Source organism: Sitodiplosis mosellana, unplaced genomic scaffold (genome assembly GCF_009176505.1).
Source record: "Sitodiplosis mosellana isolate CC-2019 unplaced genomic scaffold, AAFC_SMos_1.0 Smas_scaffold_6099, whole genome shotgun sequence".
NCBI classification, from domain to species: Eukaryota; Metazoa; Arthropoda; class Insecta; order Diptera; family Cecidomyiidae; genus Sitodiplosis; species Sitodiplosis mosellana.
Window position 1 is genome coordinate 753,844 of NW_022601340.1, and position 18,559 is coordinate 772,402.

Consider the following 18,559-nt stretch of genomic DNA (forward strand, 5'->3'; position numbering starts at 1 on the left):
CGTTGTCGATTACCAATTATTACGTCTCTCCCTCTCCTTCGTACACCGAAAGCGTCGTTAATTACAAATTCACATAAAAATTGTGCACCACGTGCATGCACTGTCGTTGTCGTCGCCGTTGTCGTTTTGTTCACATTTCGCTTTTTTCTTTGCCATTCAAGGCGTATTGTACACGATAATTTTATAGAACAATATTTTTAGAGAGTTGCTCCAAAATAGAAACTCTGACAATGACAACGACATCGACAACAACGGTTACAACAAAAGAAATGAAAATACAACGAAAAAAAAGAAGAAAGAAATGAACAATAAAATAAAGCCAAGTTGAACATTTGTTTGGACACACTGATAGCATTTCATTTTGCGTCATAAGACAACAACGGTGACGACGACGACGGCGACACATTTTCTGTTTTATTTTTCAGAGTTGAAGCCGTTGTCGTTTGTTTTGTATACATGCGCGAAGATATTAAATGGAATAATTTGTGCCGATTGAAAGCGTTTATCGTTCGTTTGCCGCATCATTCTCGAACCCAAATTACATCATTGCCATTGTAAATCGTATTGTTGTTTTCGTTGGGCTGAATAATCAAAAATAGACAAGTGAGCGAGAGCATTTGTGATGCGCGCCTGATCCTAGGTTATCGACGCGCGCAGGGGGGTTTTATTGTAATATTTGCTCTTCGAGACATTTGTGTCGCTTGTGGCAAATGTTTTATGACAACGAAGAGACAAGTGAAGGCAAAGTGTTCCGCATCGTCGATGAGATTGGGTCAGGTGATGAAGTGATCGTGTGTGGATGATAAAACCAAAACAAAAACAACCAGCACACACACACATTGCCATTCAAATCCATGGCCAACACACATCACACTCTGCCTCATTAAACTCTGACCACACCAAATTAGCCGGAGCCTCTCTGTTGTGGATGCGCGAGCGCGCAAATATCATAATAATTGAAAAATATGGATGCATTTCAAATAGACCGAAACAACAAGCAAACAAAAACCGTCTGAAATAAACCGCGGTGTGTGAGTGATGTAAAAAAAAATGTCTTGCAATATATTTAGCGGCTTGTAAAAACCAAATCACACGAAGGTCAATGCTTATTACAATTTTTATTTGTCGATTTTTGAAAGTGCAATCATTGCTGCTGCTGCCGTCGCTGCGGCTGCTGTTTTTATTTCTTTCTCTGCCAAGCGATAAAAATCACACTGCTATGAACAATAAATGCGGGATATAGAGTGAGAAGAGGGAATAGAAATAACACAAAAATACAACGATTGAAATTGCACAATTTGGGTTGAGAATGACCAAAAGACGAGACTCACAACAACAACAACAACAAAAACAACAAAAACTATAAACAAATCGACATTTCATTACGCCAGAGAAGAAAGAAATGAAAAAAACCTCATTGACACGACTCAATCCGTTGATTGATGTTGGAAAATCCGCAAACGACATGCTCATTTGCCTTTGAAAGCGAAACATATACAATCACCCGAAAAATATCCATTTCGATAAGATGGTCCGGTCCCGTCTGACCGTTTGTTTTGGTTTGAAACAAATGAAAACTATTTCCTTGAAATGTCTACCATGTCCATATATTACCAATCACTTACCGCATCTCATTTTGGGCTAGTTTGGCCACGAAGAATAGATGATGAGTTTTCCATGCACACCAAAATGGAAATTACAGTGGGACAACGCGCGCGAGCGTGATCCGTTCAATTGAATCCAGTTGGATTCACGACACATGGTTTTGATCATTATTGGAGATGGATGAGCTCACGATTCAGCCGATTTGATGTATGTATTAAGCAGCAAATGGTGATGTGTGACTATTGATTGATACACTCGAATCGCGCGCTCAACGACATACAAATTCAGCTTCTTTTCTCCCCTTGACACTTGAGCGCATTGCACCAAAATCGACGAACGATCCAGACACGATTGGCTTTTCAATAAAATTGAATAATTGAGTGCTAGTTCGATAAAAGAGTGCCGATTATCAGTTCGTTTGTCTATCTGTCTGTCTGCAGCAAGACTGTTATTGTTTTCATTCGGTTTCGGGAGGCAGCGGCGAGCACTCGAGTAAGAGAGAGAAAGAAACAGAAACAGAAAGCGAGAGGGAGAGAGAGAGAGAGAGCAAAGAGTCGGAGGGAGAGTGATCTGAGCAGAAAGAAAAAGAAAGAGCCAGAAAATGTTGTTGTTGTTGTTGTTATTACAATAAATTTTCCAATAGATTCGTGCGAAATATCGAAAAACTACAACTGTTATTATTTGTTTTGATGTTGGTTATTTGGAAATTCAATCTTTTCCTCGTTCGGATTTCTCTTTTTCACCTCTCGATATTGTGCCAGAGTCGTTTACTCGTCAACAAATCAGATATTATTGTACAAATGAATGAAGAAATGAGAAAAAAAACCAGCCATTTGTTGTTGTTGCTGTTGCCGTTTTTTTTCTATATATATATATATGTATTTAGAAAATTTAATGGAGAAAGCATAAAATCTTATGCGAGACGAGCTAGATGAACGCATAACAATGATCATTTCGGTGGTGTTTAATGCGTTATACACATGTGTGTATAATGTATATGCTTGAATCGAGCATTACTGCGATGCAATATGTTCTGATTAATGGAAGACGCGGTCAGAGAGCGCCAAAAATTGATTTCCCTCGACGAATTCATATGGTTTTTCTCTTTTCGAATAAATGCCAACACCTGTACCAGTCGCTTTGTACATCGTTTAACATTGAAATCGCTCAATTCGTCGAAATATGCAATAAATCGATTCACTACTCCACATAAAAGCGAATACACACATTGCTAGTTGGTTGGAGAGAAATATGATTATTTTAGCCATACGCATAAGTTATTTGAGTTTATGGCGGTAATAAATGAATAATTCCATGCTTTATGGGCATTAAACACTGCGCGCACATGCATATTCGATCTATGCGCTTTTTTTCTCGTCTTTTTTTCATTTTTCATATTTCCATTTGCACACAATGCGAGAAGCAGTACCTAAAGAAAACTCAAATACACACATTTACAATTGTTAAGCAAATAAAGCACGAGAGTAATGTAATTGATATTCTTTTGGGATTCTGCTTAATCTTGGTGTTGCGCATCGATGGAGGCAACGAATTCGTTTGTATGAAAGACACACATTATGGGTTTTTCGCTGAAAAAAAAAATAAGAAAAAGCGACGACGACGACGACGACTATAGCAACAACAACGAATTTAGCGATAGCCTACAATCGAGATGCTCATTTCCATTCACTAGTTTTTTTTTTCATTCGTTTTCGTCGGTGTGGCGCGAGCACAATTTTCGCTAGTTTTTTTCTCGCTCCTCTAATTGGCTTTGTGTTGGGCCACAAACGCCAGTTACACTTTACGAACAAAATTGCAATGAATGCAGAGACAGAGTAACGAATCAAACACAACACAATAGAAACGAAATATAGGCACGAACTCACGCCTCGGCTCCACTTAGTTCGAGATCAATTTTTTGGAGGCGATAAAACTGTAATATTGATTGTGATTGCTAAATTACTATCATCTCTTACATATAGTATGTTATACGGCTCTTATTTTTCTATCTATCTCTCGGTATTTTTGGCTGCATGCAAACGGTTTTGCCACGAACTCGTGAGAGAAAACGCCTCATCTCGATTTCTTTCACTGCACCAGCAACAGTCGAAGAAGAGAAGCGAAAAAAAGTCACGTCAACATCGACAAAGAGAACTTGATGCAATTGAATGCATTGTTGTGTGATTGTGAAAAATTGGCTTGGTGATTTTGGAGCTGCCAAATCGAGAAACAGATCGACAGACAATCAGACAGATAGATGCGTCACAACGGCCAATCTGCTAGTGCAGAAAAAAATAGCATGGATTATTTAGTCAGTTGCTGCAATAATCACGTTGAACACAATAAATTCATCAAATGCCGAAAATTTCCGTCGAAGAGGAAAAAGTGGCGAAATAGCTGCAGCCGCAGCGGCAAAAATCGTGACCAAAGGGATATTGCAACTTTTTTGACCAGAAAAAACGCCATCTTACGTCGTGCCCGTAAATTATTTTACTGTACATTTCGATGGTAGAGCTTGAACAAAAGTTCAACACTATGAATAAACTTGGAAAGAGCTTGATAAACTTGATGAAATACATATATTTTATGGTAGTTGCAATACCCCTATGATCGTGACGACTGCAATTTGAAAGTGTCGACCAATTTTCTGTTGTTGTTGTTGTTGGATTTTGATAAAATCCAATTTTGAGTGCATCACGAATCGAATGCTAATGTGACGAAATGTGAACGGATCGGCCAAATAAAGTGAAGCACTTCAAATGACAACTCAATAGCAGCAATTATTGCACGTCATTTCACAGGAAATCTAAATCTTGTTTTTGTGTGTTTGTGTGTGGCACGCGAGTAAACATACACAAACACACACCGCTGAAAGCAATTAAATCAATTTGATATGCGCTGAAAATCGTGTGCGAAAGTGAAGAAGAGAGAGAAAAAACCACGAGCCGACAAACGGTAACATTGTCATTTGCATGCGCGCTTACCATAACAGCAGCAGTAGCATCAGTAGCAGTAAGCAACCGTCGTCTTCTTGATTCCGACCTTAAACTCTATTCATGCGTAACGTGATTTTTTTTTTTCTCTTTTTGCATCATCTCTCTATTAAGTCGATCAATTTTGAGTTGATCTCTTTCGTTTACGCGATACAGAGCAAAGCCAGACGCACGTATTAACAATCGCACTGAATGTGGTACAATTACTCATTTGCTTGTTGATTACGATGATGCGCACAATCATGTGGCCGCCAGGAAATCAAACGATAGCGAGATAATAACGCAACAAACCATTCATTACAATTGTAAAGCGAAATATAAAAAAAAATCCGATTGCCAAATCAAACAACTGCTGCTGTTATTGCTGCTGGAGAACAATCGTGTAAACAGAGAAGAGCAGCAGTAGAGCCAAAGCAATAACATTTCTTTCACTTTTTCAATGTGAGCCACACGTGCGCAAAACTAAACACACAGAAATATCATTGTTATTGGCTCTTCGCTAAAACCCATTAATTGAGTGTCGGAATCGTCTTTCCTTACATCTCTTCATTTGACGCACGCTTGTTTGTGGAGGGTCTTTCCTCTTCTTTTTTTTTTTGCACAATTTCAATCGTTGCATCTTGTGCTCACCTCAATTGCTTGATGTGCAAAAATATTGACGTAATCATAGTGCAAAATCAGCGTCTATCTCCGAATCGATTGATAGCTGTTGTATCTGCACTAAGTATACTGGCGCAGTCGGTTTATTTGTGGAATAAACAAATTTTAATTGGATAACATTCGAGTCTAAAATGCATATCACCGTGGTATCACCATCACTGAGAGAGTAAACAAAGAATCACGATGTGATCTGAAGCAATATATTATGCGAAAACCGTGTGTGTTTATGCTCAAGTCGATTTCGAATCGCATTTTGGAGAGTGAATTCACACCGTGCACTCTCATTCATTTTATCATTGCTCGATTCTCGTCTATTATGCCATATGCAAAGCTCTGATGCGTTTGATTCTCTCTCCCTCATTTGTGTAATATCTCACTCTCTTTGCAATTGCGGTTATTTCATCATTTTCGTGGAAAAGCAAGAGTAAAATCGATAAGACGAAAAACAAAGCAAATAAAACACGCAAATATGGGAGAAAGTAAACACATACGCATCTGCAAATAATTCAGTTGACAACGACGTTGATCGATTCTCATTTACTATACCCGCTCGCTCTTTATCTCTATCACATCAATATATCTGTTGATTGTATCCGACACAGCGCGAATTTCTATTCTTAAGAATAAATATCAATTCATTCGGCGATTACAGGTTTCACGTTCAAATTGATCATGTGCGAAGTTATCGCACCGAAACGAGTTTTTTTTTAAATTCTTCTCTTTATCACATTTTGCAATTGTCACACGCGATTATTTTTTTTTTTGCATACCGTTTAATTCACACAGAACATACAAATAATATAGATTCGAACCGAAAAATTGGCATGTTTGATTGCAACTTGCTCCAATAAAATCTTTTGGGAATAAATCAATTTCGGTGTTTGTTGCCGTTGTTGTTATTGCCACAAAAGATACACAACGTCCGCATTTATTTAGATTGCCATCGATTTAAAAGTGATTTTACGACGATGATGGTGATGACGACGGCAATAATAAAAAAAAACCAGCAATTCCGATTCCGTGGCCTTCGCATAGTATTAATGGCACATACCATTTGGTTGTGTTTAGATAAAACCGGAATTTGTTTTTTTTTTGTGTGTGTGCTCTTGAGATCACTTGTGACATGATCGCTTACAACTGTTGCAGCAGCAGCAGCACGTCTGCTTCCATGACGTTGCCTCGAAATTCAATCATTGCTCGATCACGCTCACGCTTCGGCCTCTTTGTCACAGAAATGACAATAAAAAATAACCATTTACAATTGAAATCATTCAATCATACGCACTTCATTACACAGTTCAATGCGTGATGATGAACTTTGATTAAGATACAAACTCAATTGGCCGTTCAATATTTGTTATTCGCATTTTTATGACGCCACTAATTTCATTTCAAATAACTCAATCGATCTTTTGTTTTGAATGTTGACAGAGCGTGTGCTTGTATTGGACGCCCTTTTGGAACTTTCCATTCGGTTTCTATGCAAGGTTTTTATTGCCTACTTCAGATCTTTGAATTGCAAATTCGGGCAATTCGGGTGCGGAAACAACTTCTCCGAGAAATGAAAATATGAAAAGATGTTTTCTTCGGTCGGTTTTTTTTTGTCATCTGAATTTAATTCACACATTTTACGAAAGGAAGAAAAAATATTAGGTAAAGTTCAGTCGCAACTATTAAACGGAAAGTCAAGGCAAAGCAAGGCGAATGGCAAAAGCAGTTTCGTTTCAAAAACGAAAAGAATTGTAAAAAAAAAACAGCAGAGTAAAGAATTGCCATAGGAAAGTTTTATGTGACTGAACAAGCTGAGAGCATATGGTCATTTTTCGAAATTCGACGAACACATTTTTATATGCTGCCATAAAATTATGGTAATTTGTAATTCTGCGATGTCTTGATATTGTAGTGCAATACTTCCTTACTGGCTTAGCCGATTAAATTAGAGAAAAAAAAGAACAGCGGCTCATTAATTAGCCCGCAAATGCATCCAACTAAACAATATATCTGGAATTCCCCCCTGTAAAACCAACGAAATTTTGGTAGCTGGATAGCCGTGTTGCGATCTCGATCGCACACACCCTGCATAAATCATTCGAGCGGCAGCTAGAACAGTTCAGCTCATTTGAACTTTATCGGATTGCGTCATCTGTTTGTTGATCATTCTTCTTCTTCTCCGTTTTCTCTCTCTCTCTCTCTCTCGCTCTCTCTCTTTCTCAATTTTTATTTTTGAAACCATACGATATTCTACTAACTGGTTGGACAAACAAAGCTGATTCCATAAAGATCGTTTGTACTTAGGCGCTGCTTGATCATAACATAAATTTTCTTCGGCGTTGTCAAAAGTGTCTTTGGGTATAACAGATATATGCGATGTGACATAAACAGAAAACAAACAATTGATAAACAAACAGAAAAGACACCGGAAATTTTCTAGGCGAATGTTTCTTCTTTTTCTTTTTTCTCTCATGGAACATTTTCACTTTCTGTTTGTGACGGAATGGAGAAAAAAAAGTTGGTTGCTAAATAATTACGTTCGCTGATCGTTGCTCGCGCTGCCTGCCGACCGATCTAATAATAGGTTCTATTGTGATCGTTATCGAATTGACATTTGTCACATTTACAACTATGTCCGGAGAGGGGAAGGGCGTTGTGTCAATCAAATATCGATTTAAATAAATTTTCGTCACTTGAGACAAGATACACGTTGTGAACGCAATCGCAAATCAAACACACACTCACACACGTACAATCAGAGAGGGAGATAGAGACAGAGATGCCCAAAAACAGAGACCGTGTGCGTTTAACCGCACTGAAAACAATTTAATGGCGAATGATTTGTAATCATTATTATTTAATTTCCTTTCGTTTAGTTCTCTTTTTTTGTGATCTAAAGTCATGAGTTTCGATGAGAAGAACTGAGAGCGAAGAAACAAAAATGAAGAACGAAACAGGGAAACAGAAAAAAAAGCAACAACAACAACAAACACACGAACAATCGATTTAAAACTGTTCTGTTTGAATGTAAGAACAGATATATATTATGGAGACACAATGCGTCATCGCAATACCAAATGCAAATAATAAATGATTCTTCAAATAGAAAAAGAGGAAGCGAAAAACCACTGAACGACACAATAGTGTACATCGGGGTTTTATGAAGAGAAAAAAAAAGCATTAGAGAAACAAAAAGAAAAAATAATAACAAATGAATGAATGGATAAAAAAAGACCAACAATCATACAGCGCGCAATGACTCATTCATTTTTCAGTGCAAAGGAAAAGGTAGAGGAAAAAAAGCCAGCAACACACAAATCAAATGAAATTACACGCTGGAGTTTGAATAAAAATAAGTCGCATTGAAATTAAAAAACTCGTGAGTGAACGTTCTTTTTGCTTTTTGACGATGACGACAGCGGCGGCTGCACGGATGGCGGTGGTGGCAATAGCACCACAGAGCGATGAGCGAACGATTGAGCGTGCACACGCTCACTCGCTCACGTTGTACTTACCATTTTTTTTGCATTATATGCGATGCAGCCAAATAAAATGAATCGCCGCGCGATTCACATAATCCGTCTGTCGAGAGAGTTATCGCTACGAAATGAATTCAGTCAATCGCACACCACGCCATGATGTATGGGCCACCACCAATCGTCATCATTCCTTTCAGTCAAGAGTCCGAACTGATTACATTTCAAAGATAGACGACCATCGAGTCGCATCATCGATCGTCGCATGTCGTCAGTGTGTCCAGTATGTGAATGCAATCGAAAATTTGTTGATTTTTCTTTGTCGATGTGAGTGAAGCTTAATCTTGATAATTGTCCATGAAATCGATTTTAAACTTAAAAATTGTCCATGATGGTGTTTGATAAGTGAACAAAAACATATTTGATTTAAATGAATCATCAAAAAAAGAAAATATATCTTCATTCAATTGTTGCGTGATGCGCTTAATTTCAATGTGTGTATGTGTTGTTAGTGTGCGTGTGTACGCTACCAATAATTGCAGTGCCTTGAGGCTAAAATGAACGTTACCGTTTTTTACTTTTAATGTTGAAATTCATCTCGGCTCAAAATATCACCTCATTCTGATTATGTAATCGAAACTTATGTGTGTGTGTGTGTGTATGTGTGTTGAAATGCGATCCTCGCAATTTATCCAAATGATTGATTCACGTTGGTAGTCTTCTTGACGAATACCGAAAAGAGAAGCGAACAACAGCAACAACAAATTATATTGTAATCTCTGTTCACACAAACATTGTGTGATGATTGTTTCAATTTTGCATGCTATTTTTATTCACTTGCCTTCATTGCAGAAGAAAAAGAAACAGCATCGATCAATCTTGCGATCGAAATAAATCAGATCTTGAATATTTGTTGTGAATGTCCAGTTCAGCAGAAAATACCGACGATTTGATTAGAAAGACGGGCGGAGTGTGTATGTGAGAGAGAAAATGACGCGTATTTACCAGTTTGCATTGCAACTAACACATAATGCCAACACCACATTTGTCATAACAAAGCCATTATTGAGTCACACACGGTGATCGATTTTTTTTCCATCATCATCTTCGTTTGTGCCTGAAACGAATCGATAAAAAAAAATACACAAAACAATCTCGATGGAGAATTGAACATCTCTCTCTCTCAAGCACCGCAGTTCATAAACACTTGTCATAAAAATATCACGGAAAAGTCGTTGAATAGGGCGAAAAAGAAACAACAACCGTTTTTTCATCTCTGCGCGAATATTTTGCAGTCTTATTCAACGAATCGATCGTCCGCCGAACACAAGTGTTTTTTCTTATCTCGATGCTTGGAGAAATGTTTCAAAATATTTTAATTGCAACTTTATGTTGCTCACTTTTTTTTCTCTTTTAAATTTGCGCAGAAATCAAAGAAAGTGAAATGAATTAATTATAGACGGTTTTTTCTTGTTTGAAAACCTGACGAAAACAACGACAACGACGGCACATTGAAAGAAAGTTATAAATTATAAAGTAAACTATCACATTTGATATAATAAAGTGATATAATCGAGTGATTTGGTCGGAATTTATTTGATTTTGTGCTTTTGTGATTGGAACTGAATGGAAATAAATGGGTGTTATCGATTGATTAAATCAATTGAAATCAAGTCATTATGTCTTTTGAAAGATATGATGGACGATTTGTTATCAGATGTGATGGTAATTTGATGATGAGGAACCAACGACACCCGTTGTTCAAATAGATAAAGTGTGATTGGATCATCGTTTTCGATTTTCGTATGGTATCGAATCGATCGAAGGAAGAAAGTCTATGAGGATATTTATGAACTTAAAGGTTAATAGACTTAGTGTGCCGTGTGTAATTCGAACAACAGTGTGAAAGTGAGATCCGAAATCAAACGCGAAAAAAAACCCAAATCAAATCAAATCCGCGTGGTGAGAGCAATGCCCGAAGCAGAGATACCGACATTTCTCCAGTATGGCAGTAAAAGCAAAGAATCGCCGACGATTGTGATAGTGGGTGATGGTCGCAGTCGGGTGCGTAAAGTGGTGCGAACACAAACGCGACATGTAACCGTTGTTAGTTATACGTCGCGTCACAAGGAATCCAGCACTCGTACCAGCCATCATGTGACAACAGTCAGGTAATCGAATTGCAAACACCTTTGAAAACAAAGAACAATGCGCGCGATCATGATTCGCTCGTTCAACTCGCTGCCTCAGCTGAGGCAAATTTAGAAAAAAAAATTTCGAACGAATTGAAAAACACTGAACAAAACCGCATTAAACAAACAACACTCAATAAATAAGCGGCCATTTAACTCGGCCATTCATTTAGCAACGATTCTGGGCTATTTTAAGACCATTGTTTCCCCACCAAAAATGGAATGATTTTAGCATTAAGAGAAACGATACTCGCGAGAAATCTGCACCGGTTGCTGCTGCTGTCGCCGCTGCTGATGATCATCATGATGAGTATATTATAAAGTTTTGGCGCTGTATGAGAACGTTTCCTCTTCATTGTTTTGATTGCTGTGCTTTTGGCCATTGTTTTATATAATTTCTTTGGGTTTTTTCTTTCATTCATTCTGAATAATCCGCTTGTCGGTCGTCGTCGTTAGCCCCGGAATGGATTTGCTAAACAATTTACTTATTATTTAAATGATACGTGGTCGTGGTGCGTTTGTCATTCGTTGTCTTGAGCTCAACGAGCCAAATTTAAAATCGTTTCTCATCTTTTTTTCTTCCTTTTTCTCTGTCTCTCGATTTGTCTGCTTCCATCGCAATTCACATTCATTTCGATGGGAATTCGTTGGAGCGAAGCAACGTTATGAAATCGATATGAAAACTGCATTTTAAAATGTTTGTCAGTGGGCTTTTGTTTTTTTTCGGTTGTTATTGCTGATGGTGATGGTGATGTTGTACAGAAAAATCTGAATCACACGCTGCTTGCAGTGCCCAATATGGAAATAACTTTGGCGGTGATAATATTAGAAAGACGTTTGTTGCCATCGAAATAATTTTCTTCTTTTTTTTTCTTTCAAACATTCCACCATGGCAGCAACGGGGCAAATGAAGTTGTACATTTTTTTTTTGGCGAATCCAATAAATCAGGTGATTGCATCTATTTAAAAGGCAAATCATCTTCGTGCGCCGAGCGCATATTTCGAAAACAAACAACAGCAACAAAATTATGACAGTTTGAAATGTTTTGAATTATGCACACGAGCACCGCATACTTCACAATCATAAGCGTACATTTCAATTGTTATGCGGTCGCCAGACACATTGATATTGACGTTTATCGTTTCGCCCGGTGGATTTTCCACGGCGCACCATAATTGGCTTCAATATTTTCAAGAGACTGCTGCTGCTGCCTGCCATATTTTTTTTACGAAATTCTATCCGTTCGCTTCGTGTTTGATTGTGCAAAAAGAAACGAAAAAATACGGTGATCCATTGCCAAAGCACGGCCACTGGCAAAACACTCACACACAATGCCACGCCGAATGCAGCAGCGTTCGCAACAACGTTCAGTAGTGATGACTATGATGATGATGATGATTCATAATCACTTAAACGTTTAGATCACTTAATAAATGAACCTAGTACCTGACTCGAGTACGCTAATAACAATTTCGTGGTTTGTTTATTTTTACAACTTCATTCGTTTGACGTGGTGGCGGCGGCTGCAGTGCGTACGTGCGACTGCCACTATTGCGAACGTGAACATGAAATTGAAGAGACTTGTATGATGCAAAAATTACATGAAACGCGCTCGACTAAGCGTTTAGAGAAGAAAAAAAAAATAGCGATAAAGAACTAAACCATTAGGCAAGCAGCAAATAAATCAATCGCGATGTACTCTTTACAAATTCACACAGTTCTCATGCTCGTCCGTATTCAAGGGACGCGCCCGACGCATCAACCGTACAAAGTGCAAAGTGTATTGAAAATGTCGACGTTCACATTTGTCAGTTGAGACTGAATGAAACTTCACCTCGTATTCTCTTCACATTGGCGAACATTTGCAAACGGAACAGCGAAGAAAAAGAAATACAACAGCAACGAAAAAACACACAAAATGCAAAGAAAAAAAAATCGCAAAATTGCCAACAAATGTTGAAAACAAGTAGCGAGCATAGCGCAAAAAATAATAATAATAATAATAAAAAGATACTAAAACACAACCTTGATAATTATTCACATATATAGAAAATTGTGACTCAATTTTCTATAGAATTCACTCTATCTCGGTCTGAGGGGAGAGTGTTTGCGATCGACACGGAATTCGGCAAATTCAACTTGTTGAATGTCGACACTGAGAGAACTTGACTCGGAATATATCGATTATATGCAAATATGCGTCATTCACTGCAAACAAAATTACGAGACAAGAGAATTAATCGATTTGACTTGGTGGAGAGTGTTTCAATTGTCGCCGTGTGAGTGAGTGTTTGCTTGTGACTCGTGTGTTATTCAAGGGTCATTTCGGCTAGAAATCGAAAACAGCGATGCAATCAAGTAAATAAAAACACACATTGCCGCAAACTGGAACTAGTTCAATTTCGAAGCAAGTGAATTTTCATGTGACTAATTTGTATATTCCGTGCTCATTACTCATTCTCTCGTTCGTTGTTACATTTTCTCGCTAAAGCGCAGTTGTTTGGTTTTTTGTTCGTCATTTGAACGGATTGCTTAGTTGCTTTGGGATGAACATTGATGGCGTGACAATGCCATGTGTAGATGCGACAACTTGCGGCTTGCACATTCGTTTTTTTCTTCTTCTCGTTCTTCTGTTGTTGTCACTTCACAACAATATGTTGCTCATTCCAAAATTTGTTGAAATAAGTTGCTCGGTTATGTTATGTTTTCTTGAAACAAAAATTCTCCTGAAAAAAAAAACATCGACTAAATGGTGTCAGCGTTTGGCGTGTTAATTTCCATTTTCATTTTGTTTCTCGTTCATTTCACTTGTGCAAAATTCGTGGGTTATTCGGGTTCTCATTAAAAGCAAACACACAAAACGAAACGAAACGAGAAAAAAAATTGGGATTAAATTAGTGCAGCGCAACGCGCTCGCACTCACACACATAGTTGTGTTTGCTGTTTGAAGCCAAAGCTGTGCGCGATCAAGTGAATTTGAAGAACAAAAATGTATTCGCTTGGCATGAAAACGCGTTTTACATTGTCATACTAGTCAATGGATTCTATTCTATCGCAGCTTCGAACTGAGTGTGAACGACTTTACCATTTGCTCGTGGACTTGTCACAGTTACTGTGACCGCAACCGCTGCTCTTTTTTTTCTCTGCTTCTCTTGTCATTATTTGTTTTTCGTGAAAACGGAGTTTAGTTTACATATATGGCGAAAATGGCTTATGCGTTATGGCTTTGACGTTAAGAGACCAAGTTAAACATGTGTGTTTGCTGCTGCTGTTGTTGTTGTTGTTGATTTCGTTTGAAATCGCGCGCTCCATCCAAATGCTGTGCGCATACCACAACAGTTTATTCATTTACTGAAGCACTTACCAAATTTGGTTTGGCATAATCGTTGTTAATTGCAATTAGCGATAAAAGCTGATCTCAAAGCACACAGAACGCAGCAACGGCACGCTCATACAACTCCAAACTTGACGAGTGACAGAGAGAAATGGAGAGAGAGAGAGAGAGAGGGAGAAAAATTGACATAATAAATCAAACTGGAGTTTGATTAAACCATCAATGGAATACTGAATTGAATCGCCATTGAACGGGCACTTTTCCAATGAAAAATATCCATTCATTCACTACTCCGTCGTAATCATTTTTTTTTTGCTTCGTTTGAAGCTCACCAGTCAGTTGATGGGTATGATTTGTGAGCAGTGAGCACACTGTTTGAAGTCGGTGGGATTGTTCGAAGAAATGAAATGAAGGGAAAAAATGTGTGTGTGTGTGTGTGTGTGTGTGATTAGAAGCGAAACGCTTGCATAAACCGAAAATAGATATAGAAAACTGATTACGTATTATTGCGTGCGTATATGTGGAACTGATTCAGTTCCATATGCCATGGTTACGCTTATCATTGATGTTCACGTCGAGACGTTGTGTGTGTGTGTGTGTGTGTGTGTATTTTGGTGCGCGTGATTCCATCGGTTAACTAATTCAGTGTGTTGCTCGAGAGCACGAATATTGCACTGGTCATTGCTGCTGCTGCTGCCATTGTTGTTGTTTTCTCTATTCTAATTTGAGTAAAAACATGAATTTACGTTCCAAATCGCAATTTTCGAACAGAACAGAACAGAACTATTTCTGCGAAAAGAATGTGCTTTAAACAAAAATGACAAACCGGCTGATAATATGCCAATACTTGTCTTCGATGTACACAGCCAGCGACTGTGTCTATATTCTGGATTCGCACGCGACAAAAGTGGAACACCTTAGAAATGAAATATGAATGTTAATGCACATACAACGTAGTGTGCGGTTTGTGTATGCGCGCGCGCTGCTAATTTCTGCCGTGGCCAGAATGCCCGTAAACACCGTTCGTTTCGCTAATCTAGCGAAACGAGATTGGACAATGTGTATATTTAATATACGCTTCGGATATGTGTACTTTTTTCTTCTCCTCTATTTTGCTTCTTTTCTTCTTCTTTTATTTCGTGTTATTTGTTGGGTTTGTCTGTTTATTGCATATGTGCCGATCAATGAAACGTGCAGTTAACGGTTGTTGTTCATATCGATTTAGAACATTGCTCTAAATTTTTGAGCACGCTTTGCCCGAAATCGACAAGGCAAAATAACGACATCACGACTCTCGTCTTTGCCATCGAGCAATGAGAGAAAATAAAAACCTCGATTCATCAATTCCACGAGAGAAAAATGCAGTAATTCAAATGGTCATTCGGAATTCCAAAGAAGAAATTTTCAAACCAAATAAATCCATGGATGCACTCTTAATTAATTTAATGAAAGCAAAAGTCCAAAGCGAACAAATGCCGTGTACGTGTGTGATTTTGCGTTGAAATGCATTTCATTAAAATCCGACCTCTATGTGTGAAAATGCAATCAAAACAACAATAACAGAAGGAAGAAAAACAACGACACGTGCAAACTTTTCCAAAGTAATTCACCGAATTGTATAAGTGTTTGCCATATATTGAAGTAAAAATAAATGAAAGGCATGTGGCAAGCCAAGTCCAAAATGATTTCTTCTTTATTCCGAATTGATTTTTCTTTTTTTGTATCTTATTTTCTTTCTGTGTCGGCACTCAGACGGCCATGCATCTTGCACATAGGCATTCTTGTACAGAGCCCTGTTGAAAACATCTTGTGGCACAGCTCGAGAAATAAAAGAAGACGAAATAAACAAGAGAGAGTGAGGGAGAAAATAAATCAATGGACAACACATTAAAATCAATAGGCACATTTCATTTTGGAAGCAATCTATAAAAATATTGAAAACAAACTAAATGCACTCAACGACGAAGGAATAAAAAAAAAAGAAATCATGTCCAATTCGGTTGGTGCGTTTCGAGAGAGACACCAAGAACAAGACAAATGATAAACGACTCAAGAAGCTAACGACCATCTGCCGTTTTCTTTTCTGCTCTTCTTTTTCTTTATGACACAACCAATTTGAAAGGATACGAATGGCCCGGGAAATGAGTCAGGAATTATAGCCAAATACGACAACGTCGACGACGAGCAACTAATGATGGGGTTTTTGGTCCAATTCGGTTTATCAGTCATTAAATGTAATCGACTGGCACCAAAGAACAATCAGACCTCAGAACAGAAAAAAGGAATCGAAGCCAAACGAATTCAAAACCGGCGAGATGCAGGAAAAAACAATCCTTTGCACAGTGTTTTTTTTTTCGTTTCGGTTCCTTTCGATTTTTCCTTCCTCGTCTCTCTCAAATGCATCTCATTTAATGTGGATCTGATTTCATTTCTCCTTCTCTATCTCGGGTGTGAGTAAGTGAGTGAGAGTGGAAGTGTGTGCGTGTATTTGATTATTGCTGCCACATGTTGCTCTCGTATTCATTGAACGGCGATGAAGAAAAAAAATACGCTACAACAACACCAGGTGCATTTTGTTATTGTTCATCGTGTCTATATGTTTTTGGCTTATCTTATTTATTAAGATTCGTTGTGTGTGTGTTTTTTTTTCATGTTGTAAACACAAATTGATCCTTTTCCAGCGTGAAAATCACTAAGCTGTAGGTGATTGCTATGGTTTGAATTTAAGAATATCGTCTCGACGAACGAACATTTGCCAAAAAAAAAAACGAATAAAAATTGCGATCGATTCGAAGCAGATTTCGACAATTATTAGGCGAACGGTAGAAACATACGAATGTGTCTACTGTTGAAAAGTTCATTTGCTCGAAGCAAAATTAATGGTTATTTCGTGGGTCCACACGAATCGATTTGTTCACCTGCCTCCGACTGAAGAAAAAAAAAACGTAGCCAACTAGTTTCGATGAATGATTAATCCAAAGTTCATTCCACATTCTCTTTTGTTTTCAATACATTGAACCGTCGGCAAACATAAACATATAGGTGTTTGACTCAGGTGTTAATTGCATTTAATGGAAAACATAAACACTTTCCGGATCACTGAATAATCTTGGTGGAGTGCGATTTTTTTCGTGTTATTTTTTGTCTGCTTGCAATTTCGTGCATACCAAATTCAATTTTATTATACCTGATTGCAATAAAAATGTTGAATTTAATGCGGGTTTTAATATCAACAAAATGTAAATACAGCTAAAAATGCAATTATTTGGTTTGGAAAATCGATGTTTTGAGAGCAGAAAAAGAAGAGAGACGAGAAAAAAAAATTGGTGATTGGTTCATGCATTTTCTTTGATGCTTCATCATTCGGAATATTTAGATATTGCACATCACACAAAAGACACAACAATGGAACCCAAAACACATATATACATTCCAATGGATTTTTCCCTGGTTTTTGTTCGGAAAAAGCAAAAAAGAAGACGGAAAAAAAACCAAATCCATTGATATTGCACTGAATATAAAAAGATTACCAGAAAATAGAAATACGTCAAACTCTGCGATGCATCCACACAAAGAACAGCTCGAAACTGGAAAATAGACAAAGAATATTTGACAATAAAATGAAAATAAAGCGGAGCAAAGAGTACGGGAAAAAGTGCGATTGAGAGAGATAGAGAGAAAAAGGAACCAAGCATTAAAATCACAAGGACTCTCTGGCTGGAATATATGCTCTATTGCACCGATGATATATTCAATGCAACAGCTGCTTCTGCTGTGTCGCACATCGAATCTTAATGTTTTCGTTTCCCTTTCAATTTTCATTCTGCGTGCGTTTTGTGTGTTGTGTCTTCGTCTCCGATTGAGACAATGTTCTTGCACGATTTCATTGCATTCTGCCTCTTAAATCTCGGGTGTTGGTTTCCCATTTGAAAATGCACCAATGGACACATGTTCACCATTTCAAGCGTGCAAGTTCTTCGAATACTTTTGCTTGAGTTCGAACACTTTTTTCTCGCTTCAATTTGTTAGACGAAATTCTTATGGTTTTTTTTTTCTTCTCTGTCTTGGCATCGAGCGTTGAATGCGAGTTTATCATTGGTCGCCGGTGCACTGTGCACACTGCACAATATGTTTGTTTTCGTGCGCAGTGTAATCAATGTCAACAGATCGTATTACGAAATGCAATGTGCGCACACGAAACGCACGGTCAAATGTGACATTTGTCAGATATTTCGGCATCATTCTTTGCATCGTTAAATAAAAGACCTACATGACGGCAATGACGATGTGTTGCAATCCAAAATGCG

At 37.9% G+C, this 18,559-nt stretch overlaps 1 protein-coding gene across 11 annotated transcripts in view; it reads left to right on the top strand.

The window, feature by feature from the left end:
- Positions 1-18,559, top strand: part of LOC129573549 (IQ motif and SEC7 domain-containing protein 1) — an 87,201-nt gene that overhangs the window by 49,338 nt on the left and 19,304 nt on the right. For 5 of the 11 annotated variants that reach the window (XR_008688605.1, XM_055454190.1, XM_055454181.1 and 2 more), the window contains exon 2: positions 10,153-10,896. The exons of 5 other annotated variants lie outside the window; for them this stretch is intronic. Coding sequence is in view for 5 of the 6 variants with exons in the window: in XM_055454190.1 (XP_055310165.1) it covers positions 10,697-10,896 (200 nt within the window). In the remaining variant the exon portion in view is untranslated. Of the gene's footprint in view, positions 1-710; positions 10,897-18,559 lie in introns of those variants that run through there. One more of the 11 variants, XM_055454182.1, reaches the window with a different exon arrangement.